The sequence below is a fragment of the Gigantopelta aegis genome, chromosome 3 (assembly GCF_016097555.1).
Source record: "Gigantopelta aegis isolate Gae_Host chromosome 3, Gae_host_genome, whole genome shotgun sequence".
NCBI lineage: Eukaryota > Metazoa > Mollusca > Gastropoda > Neomphalida > Peltospiridae > Gigantopelta > Gigantopelta aegis.
Window position 1 is genome coordinate 50,052,524 of NC_054701.1, and position 27,171 is coordinate 50,079,694.

The window sequence follows — 27,171 nt, forward strand, 5'->3', positions numbered from 1 at the left end:
TTGTTCAAGGAAGACAACTCTGAGCGCGATCTGCTCCTCCTTCATGCGGCGTGCCTCGCGCGACCGTTTGGCCGACTCATTGTTCTTTTTCCTCTTCTCCCAGTAGCCCTCGTCCTTCTGTTCCTCGTCCACGTTGACCGGCCGCTTCTTGGGTGGCATCTTGAACGACCCGTCGAGGTCTCCCCCGTCCTTGCCCGGGGAGTTGCTGCTGTCGTGGTCATCGATGGGGCTGGAAGAGGAGTTGATGGAGGTGGAGGCGAGCCCCGGGGAACTCTGGTGGCTGTAGTGGTCATCCTCGTCCTGCTTCCGCAGAGACACGTTCATGTCCATTAGATGCATGGGGCGACTCGTGTGACTCGATGCGGCGTGGAGGCCATCCGAACTGGACGTCCCGGGCAGTGGCATGTCGAGCCCCCCACCACGGCATGCGGACATGGCCTGGGAGTAGTCCTGGGAGGTGGTGTGTGGCAGCTGCATGCCACAGTTTGCCGCCGCCGCCTGGTTCATGTAGGACTGGCTGGTGTAGCCTGACCCATAGTAGGACGATGGCATTGTGGCTTGAGGGTGGTGCGGGTACGCCTTGAACGGGCGGTCCCCCACGGTGTCACGCCCACCATGCATCGATAGGTCGTACGAACTATGCATTTTCCATTCTTTTATTGTCACCACTCGCTGGTGTGTGGAAGTAAACGAAACGTCAGGTGTGGCTCAGGTGAAAATCACCTGAAAAAAATAAACAGGTGTGAATATTTCTAAACTAGAAAATGCTACTCTGAAAATAGTTTTATTCAGCTTACTGTGCTAGCACAACAAGAGCATTGCTGTTGTGCTAGCACTAGGTAAGTATGAATAATAATGAAAATTAGAAACAAATTTTCTAAAAGTAGAGAGGTATGAATATTCCTAAACATACATGTATCTTTATGTAGATATACTCAGTAAATGCTAATCTGAAGAAAAGTAGAGAGGTGTGAATATTTCTAAACATATATGTATGTTTATGAAGATGTACTCAGAAACTGAAAATTAAATTGTAGGTTAAGTTGGTGGGATTCATTATAAAATACATATAAATATATGATTTGATTATGAATTTAGTTGATACTCCACTGAATACAAATGTTCGGCATGATTATGAGACTTTGAGAACAGTACGACATTCAAGTGAAATAATGCCCACATTTTCATTAAAATATTTAAAAGTATATATTCTTTTTATCACCAAATTTATAGAACAGTTGTGCATCTAATTATCAAAACTAGTTAAAAGTTTTCAAATATCCTGTCCCTCTCAAAATTTTAAATTATGAAAGCAAATGATTATATATTTTATGTGTAAAAAGAATAATAAAGCAGTGTTGTTGGTTTTGCTTTAATAGCAGATATCTAACATGGCACAAGTAATTGGTAACACGACTGAATGTCATTGATCACATTTAGTTGGTGTCCGACATCTAGGTCAAAATCATCATACATTATCATTGCACATAAGTTGTGGTGAAAAAAGAATATATTAAAAAATATATACACTGAAGTATTGGTTGGTGCTGGTGCCAGTTTTCTGACATAATAATAAAACAGATTAGTCAGCTACTTAGATGGGCGTAAAACAGAAATATATGGTTCACATCCATGAAGACAGTGCATTTGTCTTGATTAGGGCAAACCTGGCAAAATAATTATTATAATAGAAGTAGTTACAATTGATTGGTCTGGCAAAAATCATAAATCTGATGTCAAAGGAAAGAAATTTGGATCCTTTTTCGGTTTGAAAATGGCAAACAGAAAACTTTAGGAACAAAATGTAAGAAGTCTCTATATGTGTAGAGTTAAACACATACAATACTGGCTTATTTAACTAGATTATGTTCAGAGATGATAAAAGAAATTCAACTTATTTGTTTTTAATCTGAAAATTCTATACCATACTTAAATAATGCTAATTGTTCAGCATTTTACATCAAATCAACTGCGTGAAAAATTATTATATGCAAAGAATTCTAAAATCAGATAAAAAGTTGAAATAAAATAATACAACAGTGAAACATCACACCCTGTAAGTAACACATGCAACAGCTGCTATGTGTATTTATGTCATAGTATTTAGTTCTCAATGAAACATCTCCAACTGGAGTTAGTCTGAAGCCATCTTGTTCCTGGTCTAAATCCACCTAAAGTGTTAATGACTTCTTTAAGGCCAAGTTTCAAACCAACCTTGTGATCCTGTTATCTCACTGATGGTGAACTGAGGCAGGCCAGTGGTGCAATAAAGATAAAAGACTTCCCATTAACAAGGTTATATTCTGTTACTTCACCTCCAGTAACACTGAGATCCTATGGGTAGCTGGTGCTGCAATACGGACATAGCCCCATTCAAAACATGATGTTTTCTTACTTCATCCCTGCTAACACTAACTCTCACTGGCTGAAAAGTGCTGTGGTGAGGACAGGGTGCTTGGATGCATGTGATGCTTGGTTACTTCACTGGAAGCCTGGTTACTCCACTGTCAGTAATTTGAGGGCAGTTTGCAGGGTCTGGATTGCATCACTGGACAAACAGTTATGTAAAATGGTGTAAGAGGAAAGCCATCAGAAAGTGATGAGAGAGACCAGGTCTGACAGATTGGAGATTGATGATCTCCTGGCAGTGAATGTTGGCTCACGGGAGAAAAACTCCACACAGTTTAAACAAACCTGCTGTATGTGACACTCTGGGCTCTGTGAGAATGTGTAAGATGGGTTGGGGTTGAAGAGGAATTAAGTTTATTCAACAAAACAAAAAGATGTTTTACATTACCTCAGTATACTTAAATTCTGGCTGTTTTGGTATTTGACATTATTTGCCATGGAGTGGAGAGCAAATAGAAATAATAAGTAGTCTATTATCAACCGAAATAGTAAAGATATCAGTTGAATATAAATTGTAAGCCTACGATTACACAGCAATACATAGAATGTGTGCCACACCATCTAATACACACACTAATTAGTCAGACACCATCACCCAATACACAACAGTTTGTCAGAGTTTATCCCCTAGTACACATTCACCAGTTATGAATTAGTAACTGATATACAAAAACCAATCAATGTTTGTCTAATAATATACAACAACCTATTTATAGACCACCATGTAAATACACAGCCCATCTCAAAATCCCACTAGGTACACAACCAATCCCAACTTACCACTGAATACACAACCAATCACAGCTGGTACACAACAGTCAATTCCAAATTACCACTGAATACACATGATTTGTCTATATATATTTAGTAATTATGTACGATATCTAATTTGTAAAGTTGTAACATAGATGGAGGTGAAAAATCAGAACTAGGTGTGGGCAAGCATGACATTTAGAACTTGTTGAACTTAAAAATTGCAGAAACCTGGGACCTAATTTACTAAACACTCACAACTTTGCGATATCGCAGTGCAATGTAAAAAGACTTGCAAAGAGGATGCTGTGTTGTCCAGCAGAGCCTAAGAGAGCTTTGTGAATTAGGCCCCAGGTTATTTTCTGAGACAATATCATTTATTAGATGACATTTAGTTTGTTTCAAGCTGTCCTGAGGTGCAGTAGGTCATGAGATCAATCACACTTGGTGGATCCACAGGATTTTATTTTATTTATCCCTGTCAGTGTACATCAGAGGCTTGTCTATGGGAAAAGTGTGTGTAGAATAACCCATTCTGCTGTTCAGTAGTAGTTTACGTTTTACAGCTCTCTCTTATTGCTCAGAACAAGTCTTAAAATAGCCATATATAGTAATTGTTGTTAAAAAAATAGTATTTTCTTTGCGTTTTTAGGATATGTTTTAAAATCAAGAACTTGTTTTTCCCTTTCAGGATCAAATTTCATTTTTAAATGTGAGCAATCTAAATGGTCAGAAATATTATTAATTTTAGTCCATTTTAACATTGAAGAATACACACAGTCCCCTGTTTCATTAAACGAAAAGAAAAAAATATTTTAAAATGTATTAGTATTTTGGAGAAAGCTTATTTTCATTGTTGTTTTAAAAAAAAATAAAGATGATTAAAAGTTTGTAAAAGATAATTTTTCTCACAAGTACCAGACTGGTTGATTTGGGATGTCAGTTGTTGTTGACTGTAACCTCTCAGCTATGGGCAAATATTCTGTCCTATTGATTCACCCAGGCTTTCTCAGCAGGTGTTATGCCATTCCCAGTAACAGTTTGCAAAGGCTGATAATTGTGCTCACTGTTTGTGGGCTTAGTTTGCTGGTCATAGGTAATGACTTCACAGAATTACATAACATGATGCAATTCCAATAAAGGTGGAGTTTGGCCAGTTACATGAAGGGGTCCATCTGAGGTTCTTGAAAAAAAAAACATATTTCATATTTCTTTTACGTTCATTAAAAATTAATATATTTTAATGACTAAATCATGTCACGTAGTGTGAATCGTGAGAACATCTTCAAAACCAATATTTAAAAACAATTGTAGTGACATTGCAAGTGGTATTTTTATTTTAATGTAGTTTACCCAAACTGGGCCTTCCTGCTAGCTGACCATGGGATGATGTAGAGCTCTTAGTCCCTGGGTAAAATAGGAGTGTTTAGGGGCCATTGACCCATTTCCATGGTAATGTTGCATCATGCATGACCATAATGTTGAGTCATATTTTATTTCTGCATCATTTACTTCTTCAAGAATGCAGAACATGGCTGTTACAGCTTGTGTTATATGTCACCTAGAAAGCATATTGCCCCACTGTGCTATGCAAAATATTGTTAGTCTTATCCCACCAAAAAAAATTGACAACTTTCTAAAAAGTTATTTTAATGGAAGGTTGGCTTTGTTGTTTTGTTTACAGTTTAGTTTTGGGTTGTTTGTTTGGGTTGTTTTTTTTGAAGGACGGATTGTAAGGAAAGTTAATAAAAGAGTTGATAACAAATGAGCTCCAATTTTTTTTCTTTGTTTTTGTTTTGAAATTATAAAAAAGAAATGAGAAAAAAGATATGTGTATATTGATTTTTATTAAAATAACATGGCCAATTTTGCTTTTGATTGATAAGAACATGTGTGCTTCAAAAGTCAATACTGATATTTTTACACAGGGGATTTACATGTATGTAAATGCAATAAAATAATATAAAGGTAGATTTATGAATGAATCACTGATATATATATATACATATTTCCATAATCATTATGCATACAGTAAAGTACTCTTACAATGCCCCGGAAGGGACCATCTTAGTTACATTTTTTTTTATAGCAGTAGTTCATTGTACATATTCGCATAAGTTTTTAATGTATAGGGAGATAAAACAGGACTTTACAATCAGTTCATTCTATGCAGTAGTTCGTTCTATGCATGTTCATTATAAGTGTACTTTACTGTATATAAATAAATTGAAACTAATAAAAAAGAATCTTTTTTAAAAATTATTTTATGTATGATTTATTATATTGCATACAAAAAAACTAAATCAATTTCCATAACTTATAAAATGCAGAGAAAGAAATACAAAATTCTTATATTTTTTGAGGTTTTTAGATGAAGAAGCAATTTATTTGCATTTTAAAACATTTCAATATATAACATGATACAAATCTTCAAGTTTCAGAATTTTGTGTATGGTGAAAATGCAAATGCTGTGATAAGTGTAATTGAAAATCCAAGATTGATGATCATTTGTTGAACACACTGGTTGTTTTACCATGAACCTGTTTCACAATCCTGTCGTTCATCCTTTTTGAACTTAGCATTGTGATTTTCTGTTCCTCTACCATCATGTCAGTACAGATGGTCAACTTATTTTATGGAAATGAAAATGTTAACAAATTTGCAATAAAAGTTATCTTATAAGCAGAGAGTTACTTGTACATTGTATTTTATCAGTCATACTGCAAAAAGAAAACTTATTTATTTCCTTTAATTATCATAAATTAAAGAAATGTACTTTCACATTTGGTCAATCCTTTCCTGATGGTCAAATAAAAGCAAACTAGTAATTTGACTGGTAGTAGTAAACCAACTCTTTTGCTGATGTGCCAGTAGAGAAAGCCACAATGCTACATGCAAGTCTGAGAATGAACTGCAGTGACAGCAAAAATATGCTGGCAAAATAGCCAAAATATTGTTAAACCAGTTCACAGCAAAATAACCTCTACATTTTGTGAAAAATCACATACAAAATGGTGATAAAACAGATTGTCTTTTTTGTTGAGTAATTAAAAACAAAATTCATGACCATTTGTAATATGTATGTAGGATACATTTGTGAAATATCACACATACATATATGGAAAATACAACACAAATTTTGGATGCACAATAACTTAAATTTGTTTAACAGGAATTTGTTTCCTTGTTTTCCCTTTCTTAGTTTTTCAATATACATTAATTAAAGTTAAGAATATTTTTAACACCCAAAAACAGCTTCCCATAGAAAATATGGAATGATGAATGATACATTATAATTTCTCCTCATTAGATTGTTCTAATTCTAGGTTTCATTTTTTTTTTACACAAATTAATTTTCTTGAGTATTTTTAAAAGATAAAATCTAATATATATATAACTATACAAATGTATACAAACATTGTATACTTCTATACATATATAATTTGGTTCTTTCAAGGTAATCAAAAATTAATTCAATATTTTTCATGATTTTTATTATTATATTTCATATTAATATTATTATTATGAAAAGAAATAAGATTAAATTTTTTCTTTAACAAAAATAGTTTTCTCATAATAAAAATATAGAATCAAAAGAAATATTTAATTAATTAATTTCATATTAATATTTAGTTTCTTATTTTATTTTTTTAATAACTTGAAACTTTTGTTTCATAAAGCTGAAATCTTCTTTTTTTCTCTTTTTGTATACTTTAAAAAACTAAATACAGCTATATCTGCCATCTATGTAATATACCGGTACTAGTATATCAGTTTTTGTGTAAATGATATCATTGCATATCACTTATATTACCTGCAAACACTACAAGAACAATATTCCTTGAAGAATATTCCCATCCAGCATACTTGAGAAATGATTTGTAAAGTCTTTGGACAAGTAAAGTCCACTTGGTCTGCACCAGTCCCTGGGTGACGTCCTGAAAGCCAATATTACCTTGGTATTACCAATCGGCTTGCACAACAGCACAACAACTCTGGCTCACACCACTGATGACCTCTCCTCCCCACGGCTACCCTTCGGCTCAATCTGACCACAGTTACAGGATCCCAGGCCAATGTTGCACAAAAACTTCACACCAACATCCACTGACCAATTAATTTGCAGCTTTCAAAAGCCTGACCTTCTCAACCATGTTATTTTTAAGCCAGAGAGTCATGTGACAGTGGTTCTGGCCAGCCTGCCAGGGTTATGTAACTTTTGATAATGCCCCTCACAATGTTAGCTAATGGCTGCTGCAAGGGAAGTCATTCATGACTGGTCAAGCATGGGTGCCAGTTGCTGGTACAGCTGGACCTATGCTTCAGTGCTTCAGTTATCCCATGTGTGTGCAGGTTTGGCCTTCACAAACACTTTAATTGCTGTGGAATCAGATGACCACGATCCAACCTCTAGTGATAAAAGAATCTTTAATTAAAGGTGCATTCGCAAATAACTCCTTGACCTCAAGTTGTCTAATGATGGCCTTAGAGCATTTTGTTCTTCTCAAGAATATGCACACAGTAGTGGTGATTACAGAACATACTTGTAATTTATCGTTACTGCCACGTGTATGTAATTAGAAAAATCCATAAACGAGCTAATTAATTCATATTTTAGATTATATTGCAACACATGGGAGTTACTTTGAGAAATTAATTATAGTGACATAAATATTAAATACGGTGGTGAATATTAGATGATTTTCAACCAGCAAGTAATATATATCAAGTTACTTGGTTCAGGTTCATATTTCTTCACAAATTAGTTTACACGTACATAGAAAATACTGTTTAGGTGGTAATCAGAAAAAGTGTAAAGAAAATAAATTTACAAATTACAGTGTTAATTAAAATGCCAGTTTTAGAGTAATTAATTTTAACAAGTTTTAAATGTCCGTTTATTTTATTAATTTTTACAGAATGAGGAAATTTAATTTGTTATGCATTAGTTAAATACCATGAGCTTTAAAAACAATTATTGCATTGATTTTAACATTGATTTTTAGACTTGTTTATGGGAACCATCAAGTGTAATCCTGTCACAACCCATGCACCCAGCAAAAAGTCCATGTAACTAACCAGATTCCTTTTTAACATTGTCATTTCAATTTATTTAAGATTTTTTTCAAACTACAGGTGCTTCATGTTTGACGATCTGCTGTTTATTTGCAAAATGTTGATAGAATGACGTATTTCTAACTTTCTATCATTTTGGTTTTATTTCAGATTTGCTGTAATTGCATCAAGTTGTTTATTTATAAATTTCCTACGGTTTGACTCATTTTAAAGATTCTCTCCCTGAATTTGTTTCAGACTTTCCGTTTACCTCTCAGTTTGAAATACAGCTGCCCGTCTGCATCAACATGGATTTTGGTCATCAATTCTCTCTTCACAGTACTCAATGTTGGCTTGCCTATTGCAGAAAAACATGGTGAGAATCCTACCAGAGCTAGGCTATTATTTAACATCTAGCTACGATAGCAGATGGTTTTCACTGCTGGATATTATCAAACATACATACACCTGTATATCATATATGTAATCTTTAAGTAGTTGACTGTCAGCACATATATACTGAGAGGCATAACAAATGCAATGAATATTTTCTAATAGAAATGTCATATCATATACATGTATATTAAGCATTTGAACAGCTGTAAAAGAAAGAGGATCTTGTTCAAATTGGACCCCCAAAAATGGAATAAAATGTGTTTCACACAAATTGTGGTACATATAACTAACTTTAACATTCTACATATACTTGTGTCACTTACATTATTTTGTACATACAATGTATATGTAATTTCTAAATTTGCTAATATTTTGTACTTGTGAATTTGAGCATTCATTTCTTGCAACCTTTTCTTTTGGTGGTCCTGGCACAGGTTTCCAAACTGTTAAATGAATATTCATGTACTTTAAACATAAACAGAAATATGTTTTGCTAAGGCCATTTAAAAGCCTACTAGAGTTTGGGTGACTAAAAATGAAAATTCAGAAATAGAAATAGAAATAGAAATATTTATAAAAGACACTTTCTTTCTTCTATTACTAAGTATTAGATGTCTCAATTGTCGACATCTGTTTGTTTTTGAAGAAACCATAGATGAAACACCTCAGGTTTTTCCTTTAATAATTTCTCATTTGACCACCATCTAAAAACTGTATGTGTCCAGTAACCCTGCACTTTTCAAAACTCTGCAAAGTTTTTATGATTTTTTTTTATTCAAGGTCATTTTCATCCCTTAAAAAGTGACAAACATGGTTTAAAATTTAATATTTTTACATATACATGCACATTAAATCTAGTGACTATTATTTCCTGTGACTGGCTTGAAACTACATGAAAGATGGCAGTGTCAGCCTGGCATCCTCGTATAACTTACTGTTGTTAGGTTTCCATAATGCATTCTCTGACTTCTCTGTCATGAAAACACTGTTAGTTTTGTTTCCAGTTCCATTAACCAATATTCAGTACTTTGTTTAATGTCTATGAGATTTGTTTGGTTCATGTTAAAGTTATTTTTTAAGTAATTATGTTTTTTTGTCTGTTATGTAACAGATATCTTTTTTATATTCACATATGGGGACAGGGGTTGAAATTAAGTAACTTAGTGGTACAGCGCTTAACTGAGTTGCAGTGGGTCATAGAATCAGTTGCCCTTGATGGACTGAAGTGTTTTTCATCTCATCTAATGCTTCAGGACTGCATTCTTGTCTATAGGATAGTGACTCTAAAAGCTTCCTTCCTTGGGTGTTTTTTTTGTGGGTGTAGAAATAACAAGTGTGGCAACGGGTTTCCTATCATTCTTAACTAAGTGTCAGAATGACTATATGCTACACAACAAATAGCCATAGTTTAAATGTGCTATGGTGTCATTAATTTAATCATTCCTTTTCTATCCTGTCAGTCCTTTTCTATCCTGTCAGTCCTTTTCTATCCTGTCAGTCCTTTTCTATCCTGTCAGTCCTTTTCTATCCTGTCAGTCCTTTTCTGTATGTAACTGACCCATGCAGTAACTCTAGTTACAACTCAAGTGTAAACAATTAAGTTCTAAGTTGCTGGTTGTCGGTGTATTGTTACTACTATTATCACAAAAAAGAAGAAGAGTACAACAAAGTATTTTGTCTCCTTTTTTTAAACCTGCTACATGTATTTTTGCATATTGTATGATAGGCATTTGCTTGTTATACCTTTGTATTTAAAATATACGGCTGAATTAAAAAATAATAAATCTTAATTAAGGCAGGTATTTAAGGATCGTAAATATATACTTTGTAAATTCAACCCAATATTTGTGTTGTACATTTTAGATGCTGCCTGTGTTTCTATGTGGACAGAGTTAGCAAATGCTTTTGAAGATTTCCTTTTTTCAAAATCGTAAGTTATTATTGAACTTAGTATCTGATATATTTTTTTTTCTAGTTAATTATTAGAATTATCAACACCATATTCCAAATAAATAATAGATCGTGGGCCTAATTCACTAAACTCTCGCAACTTTGTGATCTCACAGTGCAATGCTAAAAGACTTGCAAAGAGGATGCTTTGTTGTCTAGCAGAGCCTAAGAGACCTTTGTGAATTAGGCCCCATGAATACAAAACTTCTAAACTTGCTGTGATATAAATTATCAGCCCTTCTTCACCAAATGTTCTATTTATTTTTTCTATCTCTTTCTGAAATCTTTGGTAAATAACTTTTTGAATTTTAAGTGTGTTACTGAAGTATTGCTTGGGGTTTCTAATGTAGCATAGCTACAGTACTAGTAATTGTTGATTGGGATTGGTTTGATTTAGCATAACTGCAGTTACATGAAGGTACTGTTACAGTAATTTTAATTTGTTTGGGATTGTTCTAATGTAACATAGTTGTAGTAATATTAAATTGTTTGGGATTATTCTAATGGAAAATAGCTGTATAGTGATATTAAGTTGTTTGGGATTGTTCTAATGGAACATAGCTGTAGTACTATTAAGTTGTTTAGAATTGTTCTAATGGAACATAGCTGTGTAGTAATATTAAGTTGTTTTGGGGTTTAATCTAATGTAACATATAGTAATATTAAGCTGTTTGGGAGTGTTCTGATGTAACATAGCTGTACAAATATTAAGTTTCTTGGAATTATCCCTCATGTACATGAAGCATAGCTGTGGTAATATTAATATTTTGGGGGGATTGTTTTGATGTAGTATTGCTATAGTAATATCAAGTTGTTTGGGATTATTCTAATGTAGCATAGCTGTAGTACTACCTGTATTATGTTGTTTGAGGATTGTTCTAATGTAGCATAGCTGTAGTACTACCTGCATTATGTTGTTTGAGGATTGTTCTAATGTAGCATAGCTGTAGTAGTAGTACTACCTGTATTATGTTGTTTGAGGATTGTTCTAATGTAGCATAGCTGTAGTACTACCTGTATTATGTTGTTTGAGGATTGTTCTAATGTAGCATAGCTGTAGTACTACCTGTATTATGTTGTTTGAGGATTGTTCTAATGTAGCATAGCTGTAGTACTACCTGTATTATGTTGTTTGAGGATTGTTCTAATGTAGCATAGCTGTAGTACTACCTGTATTATGTTGTTTGAGGATTGTTCTAATGTAGCATAGCTGTAGTACTACCTGCATTATGTTGTTTGAGGATTGTTCTAATGTAGCATAGCTGTAGTAGTAGTACTACCTGTATTATGTTGTTTGAGGATTGTTCTAATGTAGCATAGCTGTAGTACTACCTGTATTATGTTGTTTGAGGATTGTTCTAATGTAGCATAGCTGTAGTACTACCTGTATTATGTTGTTTGAGGATTGTTCTAATGTAGCATAGCTGTAGTACTACCTGTATTATGTTGTTTGAGGATTGTTCTAATATATATATCTTAACTGCTTGCAGCCCATCACCACCTACACAATCAGTTGAAGATTTCCAAAGAGATGAGGCAATAGATTGCAAGGTAGGAAGTCACAAAGTTCACATAAATATATATATATATATTTTTTATTATTATTATTATTTTATTATTATTATATAATAAATTATTATTATTATTATTATTATTGCTGATATTATGATTATGATTATTATTAACATTCAATCTGCTTACTGACTGAAAAACACACATTCATTCTGTTAGCTTACATATAGTACTAGTAGATATGAGGCAAAAATCAAACAGAAATGTTGTGTACTTCATGAGACCATCTATATACATTTGATCTCCAACAAATTACAGTTATTCCTCAGAGTCCCATACTAATTAAATGAAATAAATTAGAAAATGATTTTATTGGATGTTTTGACTTTGACATGATAGAAATAATGAATACCGTACTAATTATATACATGTATAGTTTTTTTAAATCCTAATATATGTACAGCTTTTAAAAAAAAAAATTGTTTAAGGACACCACTAGAGCACATTGATTTAATTATTAATCATTGGCTATTGGATGTCAAACATTTGGTTATTTCCACATATAGTCTTAGAGAGAAAACCCATTAGCAGCAAATGAATTTTTATATGCACCATCCCACAGACAGGATAACACATACCATGGCCTTTGCTATACCAGTCGTGGAGGACTGGCTGGAACGAGAAATAGCCCAATGGGCCCACCAACGTGGCTCGATCCCAGACTGACCACGCATCATGCAAGCACTTTACCACTGGGCTACTTGGAACCCGCCCAAACTTTTTACAAGTGTGCACAGTGTACCAACATTAGGTTTAAATCTTCTTTGGAATGTTATGTATACTGTGTACCATATCATTAACAATGGTAATTTGTATCCAGTTCAAAATAATTTGTGTATGCAAATTAAATTTATGGTAAAATATGTGCATGTGTATGCAGGTTGAGTTAATGTTTCTCTTCAGGTTGTCCATGTTATCCGAGATGATATTCTGCCGCACGCACATCTGGTACCTCAAGACTTTGTCGTCCGTATCATGGACATCCTCAATAAAGGATCGATACATTCAACTACGTCTGATAGTTTCGTTGGTAAGCGCCCATCACTGATCACCAGTTTACAATATGCACATATTAAATATAGTCACATTCTGATACAACACAAAAGAAGATAGTGATCAATGTTTAGCTGAAGTTTTCTTCATTTGTCGATCAACCAACTGTTTATTTTCATATATGGTATGAATCATATGAAAAATACACATATTTTCTTATATGGTATGAATCACATGAAAAATACATAAACATACAAATATACTTTTTGTGAACTATCTTATCAAATAATGATCACTAATACCTTGGGTTGAAGGTTTGGAAACTGAAAGTATATGTCAGCTTTACGGAAAGAGTCAGATGTCCATTTTAAAAAATACATGGGGCTTGTTTGTTCATAATAAAAAGAAGGCAATGCATTAGTGCATCCAAATCTATATTAAGCAGCCACCAAAAGGAGAATGAAAAGATTGCCCTTGAAGACAGGTGGCTGATTATTATAGGTCAGTCTGTACTAAATAAATGATTGGGAGAATAAAAGATGGCTTCTTAAGATAGGTGATTAATTAATAGAGGTAGTAACTAGAGCAAGTATGTTGGTATCTGTTACACATTCCAGTGCCAGTTTTCAAACTTATATATATATATATGTAACCCCTTTTGATACAATGTAATTCCTAACATGACCACCACCCACCATTGTCATACACTCTCAACAAAAACAGAAGGTGGTTGCAATTTGATTGTATTGTAGTCCTTAGTTATCTGTAACAGCAGACAATATTTCAGAATCTGAATTAAACAGAAGTGAGTTTAATTATTTTTTTTTTACCAAGGTAAATGATTGTTTAGTTACATGAATTATATTTGCATAACCTAATTAATTATTTCAACCTTTAATTGAACTTACATTTTAGTGACAGTATTTCTAGTTGATTCTCTTATAGGACTGTTTTTTTTAATAAAGTGACTTTCTGAGTATGTAACAGTTTACTATGTAACTGATTGCTGGTATATGTGAAGTGAATTGAAAGTTGCATAATCAACACACAGACAGAAGACAGTTCACATGAAACATTATGCCCCAATTAAAAAAAAACACCCTCAAGACCATTTATTAACTTGTTCCTCTGTCTGTCTGTCTGTCTGTCTGTCTGTCTGTCTGTCTGTCTGTCTGTCTGTCTGTCTCTTTCTGTCTGTCTGACTGTTTTTCTCTCACTCTTTCTCTCTCTGTCTGTCTGTTTCTCTCTTTCTCTCTCTCTCTCTGTCTGTATCTCTCTCTCTCTCTCTCTCTCTCTCTCTCTCTCTCTCTCTCTCTCTCTCTCTCTCTCTCTCTCTCTCTCTCTCTCTCTCTCTCTCTCTCTCTCTCTCTCTCTCTCTCTCTCTCTTGTCAGTAAGAGAATTCTGTGAACCTGTATAACACATTCTGTGAACCTGTATAACACGTCTCCTTTGCAGACACTGAATCAAGTCGTAAGCTGCGAGAAGATTTTGCAAAGACTTGTTTTGAGACTCTTCTTCAGTTTTCATTTGTCAGTAAGAAATCTGACACTAAAGAAGGGTCAATAACGAAGCTGGCCGTCTTATCCCTACTTCAGAGGTGCCAGGAAGTAGTGAAGAAGTATGTGGAGGATGAGCGACTCAGTGGGAAGTGTCCACTGCCGAGGTAAGCAGTCCGTTAGTGGATCAGGGAATTAGTGCCAGTCACTTGAAGGTCATTCAGTTGATGTGCATGGCAACATGCAGGTTTGTTGCATGTTAAAAATAATAATCATAATAATAAGAGAAAGAATTTTAGAATCAAAGGAGAAAGAGGACAGTGGCGTAAAAAGAAGATAACACAGGGCTTCTAGAATTTTACATTTTAAAACATTCACTAGCCCTACTTTACTTTAATTTAATACAATTTTATTAATAGTAATAATTGGATGTATCACCTAAAGACTGAGATAGAACTTAAACAACTAAGATTGGGGTTGTGGGTAGGATATTCATATTTACAAAAACTACTTAAATGTAGCATTTGTCAACTAGCCACCAGGCATGGTAATAGTAATCATTTACTAGCCCAACATTGAATATCACTAGCCATGGAAGTGGGGCTACCATGATCTAGAAGCCCTGTCGGTCATGGCAATAGTAGTCATTTACTAGCCCAACATTGAATATCACTAGCCATGGAAGTGGGGCTACCATGATCTAGAAGCCCTGTCGGTCATGGCAATAGTAGTCATTTACTAGCCCAACATTGAATATCACTAGCCATGGAAGTGGGGCTACCATGATCTAGAAGCCCTGTAACATACTGTTAGAATTTGACATTTTTTGTTTTTTACAACAATTTACAGGTTTCATTTCTGAAATTTAAAAATTAAACATTATTTTTTGTTGTACTTTGTCAAGTTAATGAAAATTGCCATTTTCCATTTCTCTAATCACCATAACATTTTTCTTTATCTTGTTTTGCTTTAGTTTTTAATAAAATATATAAATAAATCATGTAAAATACCTACTAATTTGTTATGTACTATAGTGGTGGGTTAGGTATCAGTATATTTTAAAAGCTTGTCTAACGAGCATTTTGAAAAACATCTGTTGATTGATTGAAACATATTTTATTGCTTTTCAATAAAACCCAAATGGATTAGGCACAGGTTATACAGCTTACTTGACCATCTCCATAATCACGACAGTAATATATTTATGCAATTTAAATATGAACAAAAATAAATATCACTGAAAGAGAGAAAGAAAGAATGAAGGAAACAAAGAAAAGAAGAAATAAAGTTCTCTATGTTAGATAATCAGACAGTAGGTTTACTACAATGGTTTTGTTTTTGTTTAATGACACCACTAGAGCACATTGATTATTTAATCATCAGCTATTGGATGTCAAACATTTGGTAATTCTGACTCGTAGTCATCAGAGCTAGGAAACCCACTACATTTTTCTTAATTCATTTCATTTCATTTCAACTTATTTTCGTGCTTATATCCAATTAAGGTTCAATCACGCTGCTGTCCTGGGCACGTACCTCAGCTATCTGGGCTGTCTGTTCAGGACAGTGGGTTAGTTGGTTAGTGGTTAGTAAGAGAGAAGAGGGTGTAGTGGCCGTACACCTACCCATTGAGCCTTTTAGAACTCGCTCTGGGTTGGAGCCAGTACCGGGCTGCGAACCCTGTACCTACCAGCCTGTAGTCTGATGGCTTAACCACTGCGCCACTGAGGCCGGTATTTTTCCTAATGCAGAAAGGGATCTTTTATATGCACTTTACCACAGACGGGAAAGAAGGCATCGCAATGATTACATAATGGCTGTTGAAAGTAATTAAATAATAACTGATTATTTGATTAATAAAAATAAAGGACTTGAAACACTAATATATTAAATTGTCATTAATTTAATGAAATAACTAAAATCATCTGAAGATAAAAAAAAGTGTTTTTTATTTCTCATATCTTATTACGTTGAGTGAAGTTTCTTCAAGTGGATAGTGATATTAATAATAGCATGATTGACTTCCAGACCCCGTCTCGCAGAGATTTCATCTGTACTCAAAGCCATTACAACACTGTTGGTGTCTTTGAAAAAAGCTCCACCCAACAACAGTAAGTATTTTGTATTTTTTAAATTTAAAGTTAAAAATGGTCAAAGCATTCAAACAAATTGGTTTATTTGTAATATACTGGTATTTATTTAGCTTATTGAAGGAAATAATTTAAATTAAACTGATTTGTAAATTTGTAGTTACAGTGTACCTGGGGTATTACCTATCAGTAAACTTTGTACTGTTCGTAAGCTGATTATGCAAAAATCTACATAGACTGAGTAAAATGAAGGCCTTGTATATATGACTATACCAAATAAAATCTCATAGGCGACCATGTTAACGTTTGTGTTTAAAAAACTATATACAATATATCAACCAAACTATGACCCATAAATATCAGTACTACAACCCCTACCTTAAAGTATTAAGTGAAGAAAATTATACCTTTCATGGCTCATTTTCGGTATAGCCAGATGTTTTTACAACACCCCTAGTTTCACACAAAATTTGAGTACTTTTTTTTACAGGTACCCCATACATGTTCCAAGCACAAGGCTACTTGACATAGTGGTACTAAATGAAATAAAATTGCATACATTTTTAGCCCAGATGAAACTGATTTTAGTTTTTTACAACCAACACACTCACATTTATAACCAATCACATGACTTGAGGTGTTAACTTCTCTATCAAAAGTTCAGTGCACCTCGAACTTTGACCCAGCCGGAAATTATTTGGTTTAGTGCTACCTTTATACGATCTAAAATCACACAGTTTTTAAAAAAAGAGGAAATTATCACTATGACCTCAGTGGACAAACTTGACTTTGTGGGTGGTAATTTTTTGCTCTAGCATACTTGTATTCATTTTTTTCTTTTAATTTTTATAAGATAAATTAATAAAACCAGCATTTTGTTCTGTTAATACACATTGAAATATGTTTGGCTATATATACTTTTATTAAATGGGCATTTATGTTGTTTTACAAGTCTGGCTGGTCAAAGCGAAGTTGCTTGCCTTAAATTATTGCATTTGTTTACACTATGCTCACAATATAGGAGGTGATGCCACTGCCTTCCAAGCTGTGGTAGGCAGGGTCAACCAAACAGACACAAGATGGCTTCCCCCAGTTAACAGGAATAACCAAGATTTTGATTAATTCTAAAATTACACATTTTTCATTTGTTAAACTGTCAGTATGTGTTAGTGGTCCGGGTATGTATCTTTCCAACACTTAAGTCTCATATTTGACTTGAATATCCCTTTAAATTGTGAATGTTCATATTAAAACTGATTGGTAGATTGGTCCAAGCACTTAACCACGTTTACAATCAGCTATGTATTTTATTCATACCACCCTTAAGTACCCCACAAGGCAGGGGTTTCATGTGTGTACAAATCAACCTGCTTTTTTCTAAAAAAAAAAAAATTGGCAGTTCTTAGCTTTAAAAAAAATTAAACATTGCCATAACAAAGTACTAATTCATTATGAAAACAAACCCCTTTTTAAAACATTTCCTGTAACACTCGAGCCATTTACAGGTTTATTGGCAGCACGGAATGAATGAATGAATGAATGAATGAATGAATGAATGAATGAATGAATGTTTAACAAAACCCCAGCATGAAAAATACATCGGCTATTGGGTATTGTCAGCACGGTCACCTGTATGTACTTTGTTAGTTTGTATGTATTTAACAATAAGAACATTAGTTTTGTTGTCAGCTGTGAATATGACATTCCATTGTTTTCAGTCAAGCATAACGTGTGGCAGCAGGTCATCCAGCTGTATCCATCGCTGGTCGAGTGCACCACGTCGTCATCCCCTAGTGTCTGCCGCGCCCTCAAGGAGGCACTCCATGAATACAAAGATCTGCTGGCTCCGCCCACCACCCCTTCGGTCCACAACGGGATGTAGGGGCCACTGGGAACGCACCAAACAGCTGTGATTTACTCGTAACCCTATGCAGACTCCCAACAGACTGTGCCGCTAGTACCATTTTATTCTTTCTTATTTTCATGCATATATCCAATTAAGGTTCAAGCACGCTGTCCTGGAGACACACCTCAGCTATCTGGGCTGTTTGTCCAGGACAGTTAGTCAGTTATCTACCCATCAAGTCGTTAAAATTCGCTCTGGGTGGCAGCTGGTACCAGGCTGCGAACCCAGTACCTATTAGTCTTATGTCTGATGGCTTAACCACGACACTACCGAGGTCAGTGCCGGTAGTACTACTCCAGTGTTGTTCAGTGCCGTGTCTGTATTAATGTAGATCTTGTAGAGTGTGGTGCGGAGGTGGATGTGAAATACTCGAATCAAAACTACGGTCTTTAGTTGCACTTCTGCGGGATGTTTACGTGTTATCAGGGTATATTTCCACAGAACAATCGTAGTCCTACAATCATTGGAAGTGTTTATTTAATACCACAACTGTTGATTGCTTCATTGTGGAGGAGTGATGTTTTAACATCTACTACCATAATAATTCTGTATGTGATATATTAAACAGCAACTCAGTCTGTATATGATTTTTGTGTATTAACTTCTTATCAAATAAGACCATTTATAGTTTTTGTCTACAACATGCAAGTAATGATTTTTGTACCCTAATGATGCATAAATACTAAATTGAAGATATTCATATATATTGGTGTGATATTATAATATTTTATTTTATTTGGAATGAATAAATTTAAATGAATGTTCCTTCAAGAACTACACCTTTATAAAGATTGTAAGATTTTTGGTTTCATAGCATAATTTTTTTATTTTTTATCAAAGCTTTCAAAAACAAGATTTAAAACGAACAAAATATAAATGCTCTTCATTGAACGTATGTGTATAACTACAATTGTTTTATCAGCAACTCTAATGACATTGTGTCCAGCTTATTGAACCTGGTTTAGAAATAATGATGCTGTCACAACATATACTATTTCTCTTCACTAACAGCAACTTTGTATTGTAAGTTAGAATAGGAAAAAACACCAAGGGAATGGATCCCAAGATCACATCATAAGAACTAACTGTTAAAGTGACAGACCCTAGTTTTTAAACACTGCAACATATTTTTCACTATGAGAGCCATTTTTTAACAATTTAAATTCGAAGTTACTTCCATTTTATTTGTTTAGGGTATCCACTTTCAAACATCATAAGTGTTTTAATGTATCTCTGGTTTTTGTAGTACTGAAATAACATTTAAAAAAACTCATGTACCTCTAATAAATAGCAGTTATCAAGCTCTGGTCTGTGTTTAGTTAGTGTTTCCCTATTTGAAAAATAACAGACTTACATTCACTTTGTCAAAACTTTATCTAGGTTACAGATATGTAGATTAACCGATTCAGGGTTAAAACCAGGGTCTGCACTTTTAAAGAACTGAAAAATGGTGCAAAGTAATTAACAGTTTAAAATTTTTGTGAAATATCGGTCAATCCAGGATAACAGCTTAGCACTGTTAAATTACATCTTTTGCACAATTGTGTTTCCACCACGCCACAAGGCAGCTGTTAGTTATTTCATCATTTTATCACATTTAAGATACATCTGCTGTACTTGTGATCAGATGCAAACACTGAATATTATATTCCTTTAAGGCCAAATAAAATAAATGTCTGGCTTCTGGTCAGCGCACATGTTGATTTTGACCCTCGCATGTCACCATGTTTTGGGTTTTTTATTTCCCATGGTATGACATCATAAAAATTGCCATGGCTATTTGGAAATTGTAACGGAAAATATTTAGAGTAGCAATGCGATGGACCAAGGCAGATAAGGAGAACATGAAAAAACCTCTAAATATACCCGGTACCCACCTTTTCTGTGCATCTGAATGTTCCAGAAACTTTGGTCTGACCAGAGACCGACAGATTTTTTTTTTTTTGGCCTAACAGAATTTATATGTTGTAGTTGCATCAGTTAGTAGTTACATGTGTATTTAATCTGTAAATATGACCTTTTATGCACTGTCAGATGTTTGTAATTACATATATTATATATATCCAATATAGTGTATAAATATCTTATTTATGTATACATAAAACATGAATATTGATTATGTAAAGTTTGAAGTATTGGAAGCTATATTCTCACTGTTAACTGTATTTGTATATGGATAGTATATATGGTACACAGGCTTTTGGGTCACTACATGCATGGCACCTGTTTAAATGTCGCACACGATTTTCATTGTTTTTGTTTTGTATTTATATATTTATCCTGGTTTAGGTGTGTATTCTAGCTCTACAATATTTAAAAATGAAATAATGATAACTGGCAGTAGTTAAAAAAAAAAAAATTGATGTTTGCTTTGTTTGATGAGAATAAATTAACGCCATTGTCAAACAATGAATGTGAAAATTTGGTTCGGACCTCATCTAAATTTGTTCTTCATAGCAAGATTCATCATTACTTTACTTAATAGACAGTATTTTGAAGATAATCTTTGAGATGTTTGTACACCTGTAAAAGATTCTGAATGGTACATTCTACCATCATCAAATGTTTGACATCTTCTTTCACCTGTAAACCTTTGGATGTTTGTACATCATCTGTGAATTGCAGACATCTTCTGTGAATTGCAGACCATCAGATGTTTGTACATCTTCTGTGAATTGCAGACCATCTTCTGTGAATTGCAGACCATCAGATGTTTGTACATCTTCTGTGAATTGCAGACCATCTTCTGTGAATTGCAGACCATCAGATGTTTGTACATCTTCTGTGAATTGCAGACCATCTTCTGTGAATTGCAGACCATCAGATGTTTGTACATCTTCTGTGAATTGCAGACCATCTTCTGTGAATTGCAGACCATCAGATGTTTTTACATCTTCTGTGAATTGCAGACCATCTTTTGTGAATTGCAGACCATCAGATGTTTGTACATCTTCTGTGAATTGCAGACCATTTTCTGTGAATTGCAGACCATCTTCTATGAATTTACCGATTTGTACTCTCAGATGTTTGTACATTGTGCAAGCAGGAAACCTTCATATGTCTTTATATTGTGTGAACAATAAACCTTCAGATGTTTGTGTATTGTGTGAACAATAAACCTTCAGATGTTTGTGTATTGTGTGAACAATAAACATTCAGATGTTTGTGTATTGTGTGAACAATAAACCTTCAGATGTTTATATTGTTTGAAAAGTAAAGGATCAGATGTTTGTGTATTGTGTGAACAATAAACATTCAGATGTTTGTGTATTGTGTGAACAATAAACATTCAGATGTTTGTGTATTGTGTGAACAATAAACATTCAGATGTTTGTGTATTGTGTGAACAATAAACCTTCAGATGTTTATATTGTTTGAAAAGTAAAGGATCAGATGTTTGTGTATTGTGTGAACAATAAACCTTCAGATGTTTATATTGTTTGAAAAGTAAAGGATCAGATGTTTGTGTATTGTGTGAACAATAAACATTCAGATGTTTGTGTATTGTGTGAACAATAAACATTCAGATGTTTGTGTATTGTGTGAACAATAAACATTCAGATGTTTGTGTATTGTGTGAACAATAAACCTTCAGATGTTTATATTGTTTGAAAAGTAAAGGATCAGATGTTTGTACATTGTGTAAACAGAAAAACTTCAGGTGTTTGTACATTGCGTGACAAGTAAACCTTCAGGTGTTTGTACATTGTGTAAACAGAAAAACTTCAGGTATTTGTACATTGTGTGACAAGTAGATGGTTGTACAGTGAATGTAAACATATATTTAAAGTTCATAATGAGGTTTGCTGTAACCATGTTTCTTGTTAGCAAACAAAGTGTTTTGTTGTATTTTAAAAATTTAAACAAACTCGTACTAAAAGTATACGTATATGCAAGCTGTCGATAAATATGTTGTTCAGTGGTTTGGGATTTATTTTATGCTCACAAGTAACACAATAAAACTGTTCGTTTTAAATAGAGTTGTTTTATTTTTATTTAAACAAATTTACAGATTCAAAAATACATTTGTATTTTATTGCATAATTTTAAATCTTTGAAAAATGTAATGATAATCAATGAAGTTTTTTGTTTTTGTTTTTTTAGTCCCCTACCGGTCCATCTATAGGTTTGATCTTTCTGTCCGTCAGTCCGTCCATCCGTCTGTCTACATACAGTTTTCCAGAACTTTTTGGTTTCGCAATGCCTCGAGATATTGGAGTTGAAAGTTTGTGTATAGTTTTGACTTTCATGGCGATTCACCCATTTTTGACAGAGTTATGGCCCTTGAACTTAGGTGATACAAAAATGTTTTGGGCTCGGTACGAGACATGTATTGCTTTTAGCAGTACTCTCAGAATGCTTGTTTTATTAGGTAATCAACAGCTTGTAATTCCCTTTCAGCATTTGATATATGTTTGTAGAACCAAGCTTTGAGTACTTCATTCCTGGTGTTTGTCATCCATCTTGAGATGTCGATCCCCATTGGGCTATTTCTCGTTCCAGCCAGTGCTCCACAATTGGTGTAACAAAGGCCATGGTAAGTATTATCCTGTCTGTGGGATGGTGCATATAAAAGATCCCTTGCTGCTAATCGAAAAGAGTAGCTCATCAAGGTGGTTGCTTTAACAGGTTTCACTTATTGTATGAGAACAAACAATCAAAAGATATCTACACAATAAGCTTTAATAATAAGTAATTGTTAAAAAACAAAGGATGACCATGCATCAAATGTATGACAATCAATAAGTGAATACAATTCTTACTTATTTACAAAACAAATGACTAAAACATTTAGTTAAATGTATATATTGCATATAGCTATGTTACACAGATGAATAATGTAACTAGAACTACTTTTTTTTAAACGAGTACTTGTAATCCAGAAAGTAGACATTTAGTCTGTGTGAAGTTCATGGATCTTTATCACAGAATAAAATAAATGCAGTGAAACCCCATCAAAACCGGGCCCTCAGTAAACCAGATTGTTCTCAAAACTGAACATATGAGAGAATTGGCCCAAGGTCCTGAACAAGAGCATATGATTTTAGGAACAATTAGGGAATTGCCCCAAAGTCCTGGACAAGAACATATGATTTCAGGATCAATGACGGAATTGCCCCAAAGTCCTGGACAAGAACATATGATTTTAGGATCAATGAGGGAATTGGCCCAAAGTCCTGGACTGGAACATATAATTTTAGGACCATTGAGGGAATTGGCCCAGGGTGGATGGGGGAAGGTCAGGAGGGCTATTTGGCCTGGAAAAGAAAGTGGTTTCATTTTTTTCGAAACATGCTAGTTTTGCAGACTCTCCGTTATTAGGATCATTAGCTGAAACTTGCCACGGCCATTGTATATCTCCAAGGTCTTTCACAACAGAACGGTTGATCACAGGTAAAGAATAAGATGATGTTAGATCAAATCACAAATGAAGAATAAGAAGTGTTAGATCAAAGAGGGACTAGCACCCATTTAAAAATAGCTGGACTAACACTTTATCCCATCCTGTATGGAGGATCCAGTGAAAGTCGACACCTGCACCCATGCCAGGCGTGTGCTACAACAGCTTGTTCTGAATGTGCACGTTAAAACCTACCTGACCTGACCTGACCTCTGCACTTTATTAGTAAGATTTCTTCGTTCTAAATATACTTTCTTTTTTAATATGGAAGTAATGCATTGCATATTTAAAATCCCCACAATGGCTCATTTTTAAGAACTGGTTATTAATATATATAGATATTAATATAAATAAACAACATCTAAGAATTTTCTGTTGACATAGAAAATGTTTCTTGTTTTATAATTCTACTTTGTCTATAAACATCTTCTGGACATTTCGATCCGATAATGGTTTTGTGGTTCAATTCACCTCGCAGGCTAAGTTAGTCTATCCATACATACATACATACATACTCTAGGTGATGCGAAATGTACTTGGCACCAGAGAATTGTACAAGCCTAGAAACATACAGTTACTTTGAAGCCTAATAAAGAAGCCACTTGCTATGCTGCATCATACTAAATAGAAAACGTACTGTGCAGTACATTGTTCATGTGGAGGAACAAATAATTATAACATAATAACTGGTGACTAATTCCTACTGGTAGCAGATTTTGTAGCTTATTACTCATATGAATGAAAACAACCTGGGTAATTTTTTTTCTTCAATAATTGCCCTGTGTGCAGTTTGCTTAGAACTATAGCTACTGGTAGGCAGTCCAAAATATGATATTTAGTTGGCCGTTCATTACGAACAGGACTTCACTTTCATTCACTTAATGTTTTCATTCATGAGTCAGATTACACATACATTATACAATCTACAGAGATTGATAGAAAAATTCTGATTCATTTATTTCATAAACATGAAATCGTAGCAACAGCTTTAACAATATAAAAAAAAATCATTATTTTCTAATGCAATCACAGTTTCTATAATAAGTAGCTGTTACTGTTACTTTATTAACATGCCTATATCCACATAAATGACAGATTATCTGTCCCATGGTAAAGGCTCGGGTTTACAACATTCATTCACTCGGAACAGATAATCTGTAATTCCTAGTAGCTCATTGTTGGTTATCTAAACTTAGTCGGGTATCTTGATTTATTATTATTAAAACATTTGTTATGGCAAGAAAAAAAAAACACACCTAAAAATTGTTTTATTTTATTTAGTAATTGTGAAGTGCATTGCTTTGTGTAGCAAAATCAATAATTCAAGTGTGAAATTGCATTTTGTGCTGAAATTGGAACTGGAAGCTTTAAACATTCAGGTCTCTCTATGAGATGTGAGCAGTTGCGCTCACCAAGCATTTAAATTGGTGAGTATTTCTCCACTCACCTTTCTTCATTTTACATTAGTATATGTTGTTATGATGGTTATTTAATTTTTTCAAAGTGTGGAACTGTTCATCATTTGAAAATTCTCACCAGGAGACTAATGGCTTGCTCTCCTGCTATTTCTGATTGGAAAGGCCTGATTATAGAATTTGATCTCACATAAGGCAGATTTCCACATTTTGTGATTTCAGGAACAGTTCAGAATATGTAAATGTGCAAGTTAGGAGATTTTTTAGAGTCAATTTTAACAAGAAGTTACTGACTAGTAATATTTAAAAAAAGATTGATCTATCCCATTTGTTGGGGCATCCAAGTCAGTGGCATTAAGGCGACACCACACAGTACGATTGACTCGTACGAGAACAACCACGAGAATAACCTGTTCCATGAAGTCGTAACATTGTCTTGTCAACTGACTATGCTCGTACGAGGCCCTCGCATCATATGACATCGCCTTTAGAGTGGAATGCTCTTGGTTTAAACCAGTTGAAACAAATAAATAAAACAAATTATAATTTTAAAAATACTGCTTTACATACATCATAAAATGTTACAAACTATAAACTGAAATCAGTTTTTCCAAATGAGTGGTAACAAAGAACACACTGACCACAGCTAAAGTCAATAAGTAGTTAAACCTGTCATCTTTCTACCAGTACTTACCACTTCGGAAACTAGTTTGTAAAACACAGGTTTGTGAAATCAGATGGGAAAGTAGAAAGAATAAAATATGACGGGGCAAAAGGAAACCCCCTAAAAATACAGAATGAAGAAATAAAAATCGTAAAAGATTTTTTTTACATTTTTATTAAGAAAGGAAATCAGATGAATTAAAATGAATGAAAGAGCACAGAAGTAAACAGAGTGGGAATTAAATGAAAGATGCCAAATACGGTAAAACAGATGTTGAAAGAAAACCAAGGAAAAATAGAATGAATGACAAAAGCACAGAATTACCTCCCACCCCGTATTGAGAATGTAATGCTAATGGTACTGGAGAAGGACAGTAACATGACCAAGTATGAAAATGAGGACAATTAGACCGGTCTGGCAGCTCTGAGATCCTGGTCGCCAGTCGAATCTCCTGTCAAAGCACATAGATCCACAACTTGAGTCTACACACACAGTATTTGCACAATGTATTGGCAGTTTTTTCAGCTACTCTAGAGTTCTCTCCCTTAGTTCACATATCACCAAATATTCCAGCAAATGTTTTTCTAAGATTTCTCATTGTATCTTCTTCCTCTGTAGATGGAGCATTTGGAATTGGCATTGGCATAGATCCTGGTGGCCTCTGAGGCAGGGCATTCATGTTCTGTGATAACCTGACAGAGAAAAACAAAACATGGAGGAAATAAAACATCATAATAAACACGGACATAAAATATGTTTGATGGCTAACATTTAGTTAATGGTTGTGCTGAGGTGTCAGCCATCCATTGGCTGGCTGTTTATGGTGCATGGTATGGTCTATACTGAATCACAGAAAAAGTTTCATTTCAAATGCATAGAGTTTCTTTGACCTAATGAATGGAAGAATAATATTTCTTAGCCAATTCAAATAGAACAAATTCAATGTGTTTAAAATGAACAAACATAATAACCTTTTTCCCCCCACAGGAACTGATCTAATTACTTGATGTTGTTCTCCTGACTAAAGAAACCTTCAACTATGGGTTGTTCTTCAAGCTAATCATAGATT

The 27,171-nt window shown here is 34.1% G+C and overlaps 3 protein-coding genes across 6 annotated transcripts in view; 1 reads left to right on the top strand and 2 right to left on the bottom strand.

Annotated features, from left to right (window-relative positions):
- The window catches only part of LOC121368172 (protein MON2 homolog), a 488,300-nt gene extending 465,702 nt beyond the window's left edge, over positions 1-22,598 (top strand). Inside the window, exons 28-34 of the mRNA XM_041492790.1 lie at positions 8,477-8,594; positions 10,478-10,544; positions 12,055-12,115; positions 13,040-13,166; positions 14,586-14,793; positions 16,655-16,737; positions 18,435-22,598. Of these exons, the coding sequence (XP_041348724.1) occupies positions 8,477-8,594; positions 10,478-10,544; positions 12,055-12,115; positions 13,040-13,166; positions 14,586-14,793; positions 16,655-16,737; positions 18,435-18,598 (828 nt within the window). The 3' untranslated portion in view covers positions 18,599-22,598. The remainder of the gene's footprint in view (positions 1-8,476; positions 8,595-10,477; positions 10,545-12,054; positions 12,116-13,039; positions 13,167-14,585; positions 14,794-16,654; positions 16,738-18,434) is intronic.
- On the bottom strand, positions 21,202-21,657 carry LOC121368693. The gene has a single exon (XM_041493433.1). The coding sequence runs from the start codon at positions 21,655-21,657 to the stop codon at positions 21,202-21,204; it is 456 nt and encodes a 151-aa protein (XP_041349367.1).
- A 693-nt stretch (positions 22,599-23,291) lies between the features above and the next one.
- LOC121368173 (synapsin-like) overlaps positions 23,292-27,171 on the bottom strand; it is a 127,055-nt gene continuing 123,175 nt past the window's right edge. For all 4 annotated transcript variants that reach the window (XM_041492793.1, XM_041492795.1, XM_041492791.1 and 1 more), the window contains exon 14: positions 23,292-26,794. In XM_041492793.1, coding sequence (XP_041348727.1) covers positions 26,653-26,794 — 142 coding nt within the window. In that variant the 3' untranslated portion in view covers positions 23,292-26,652. The remainder of the gene's footprint in view (positions 26,795-27,171) is intronic.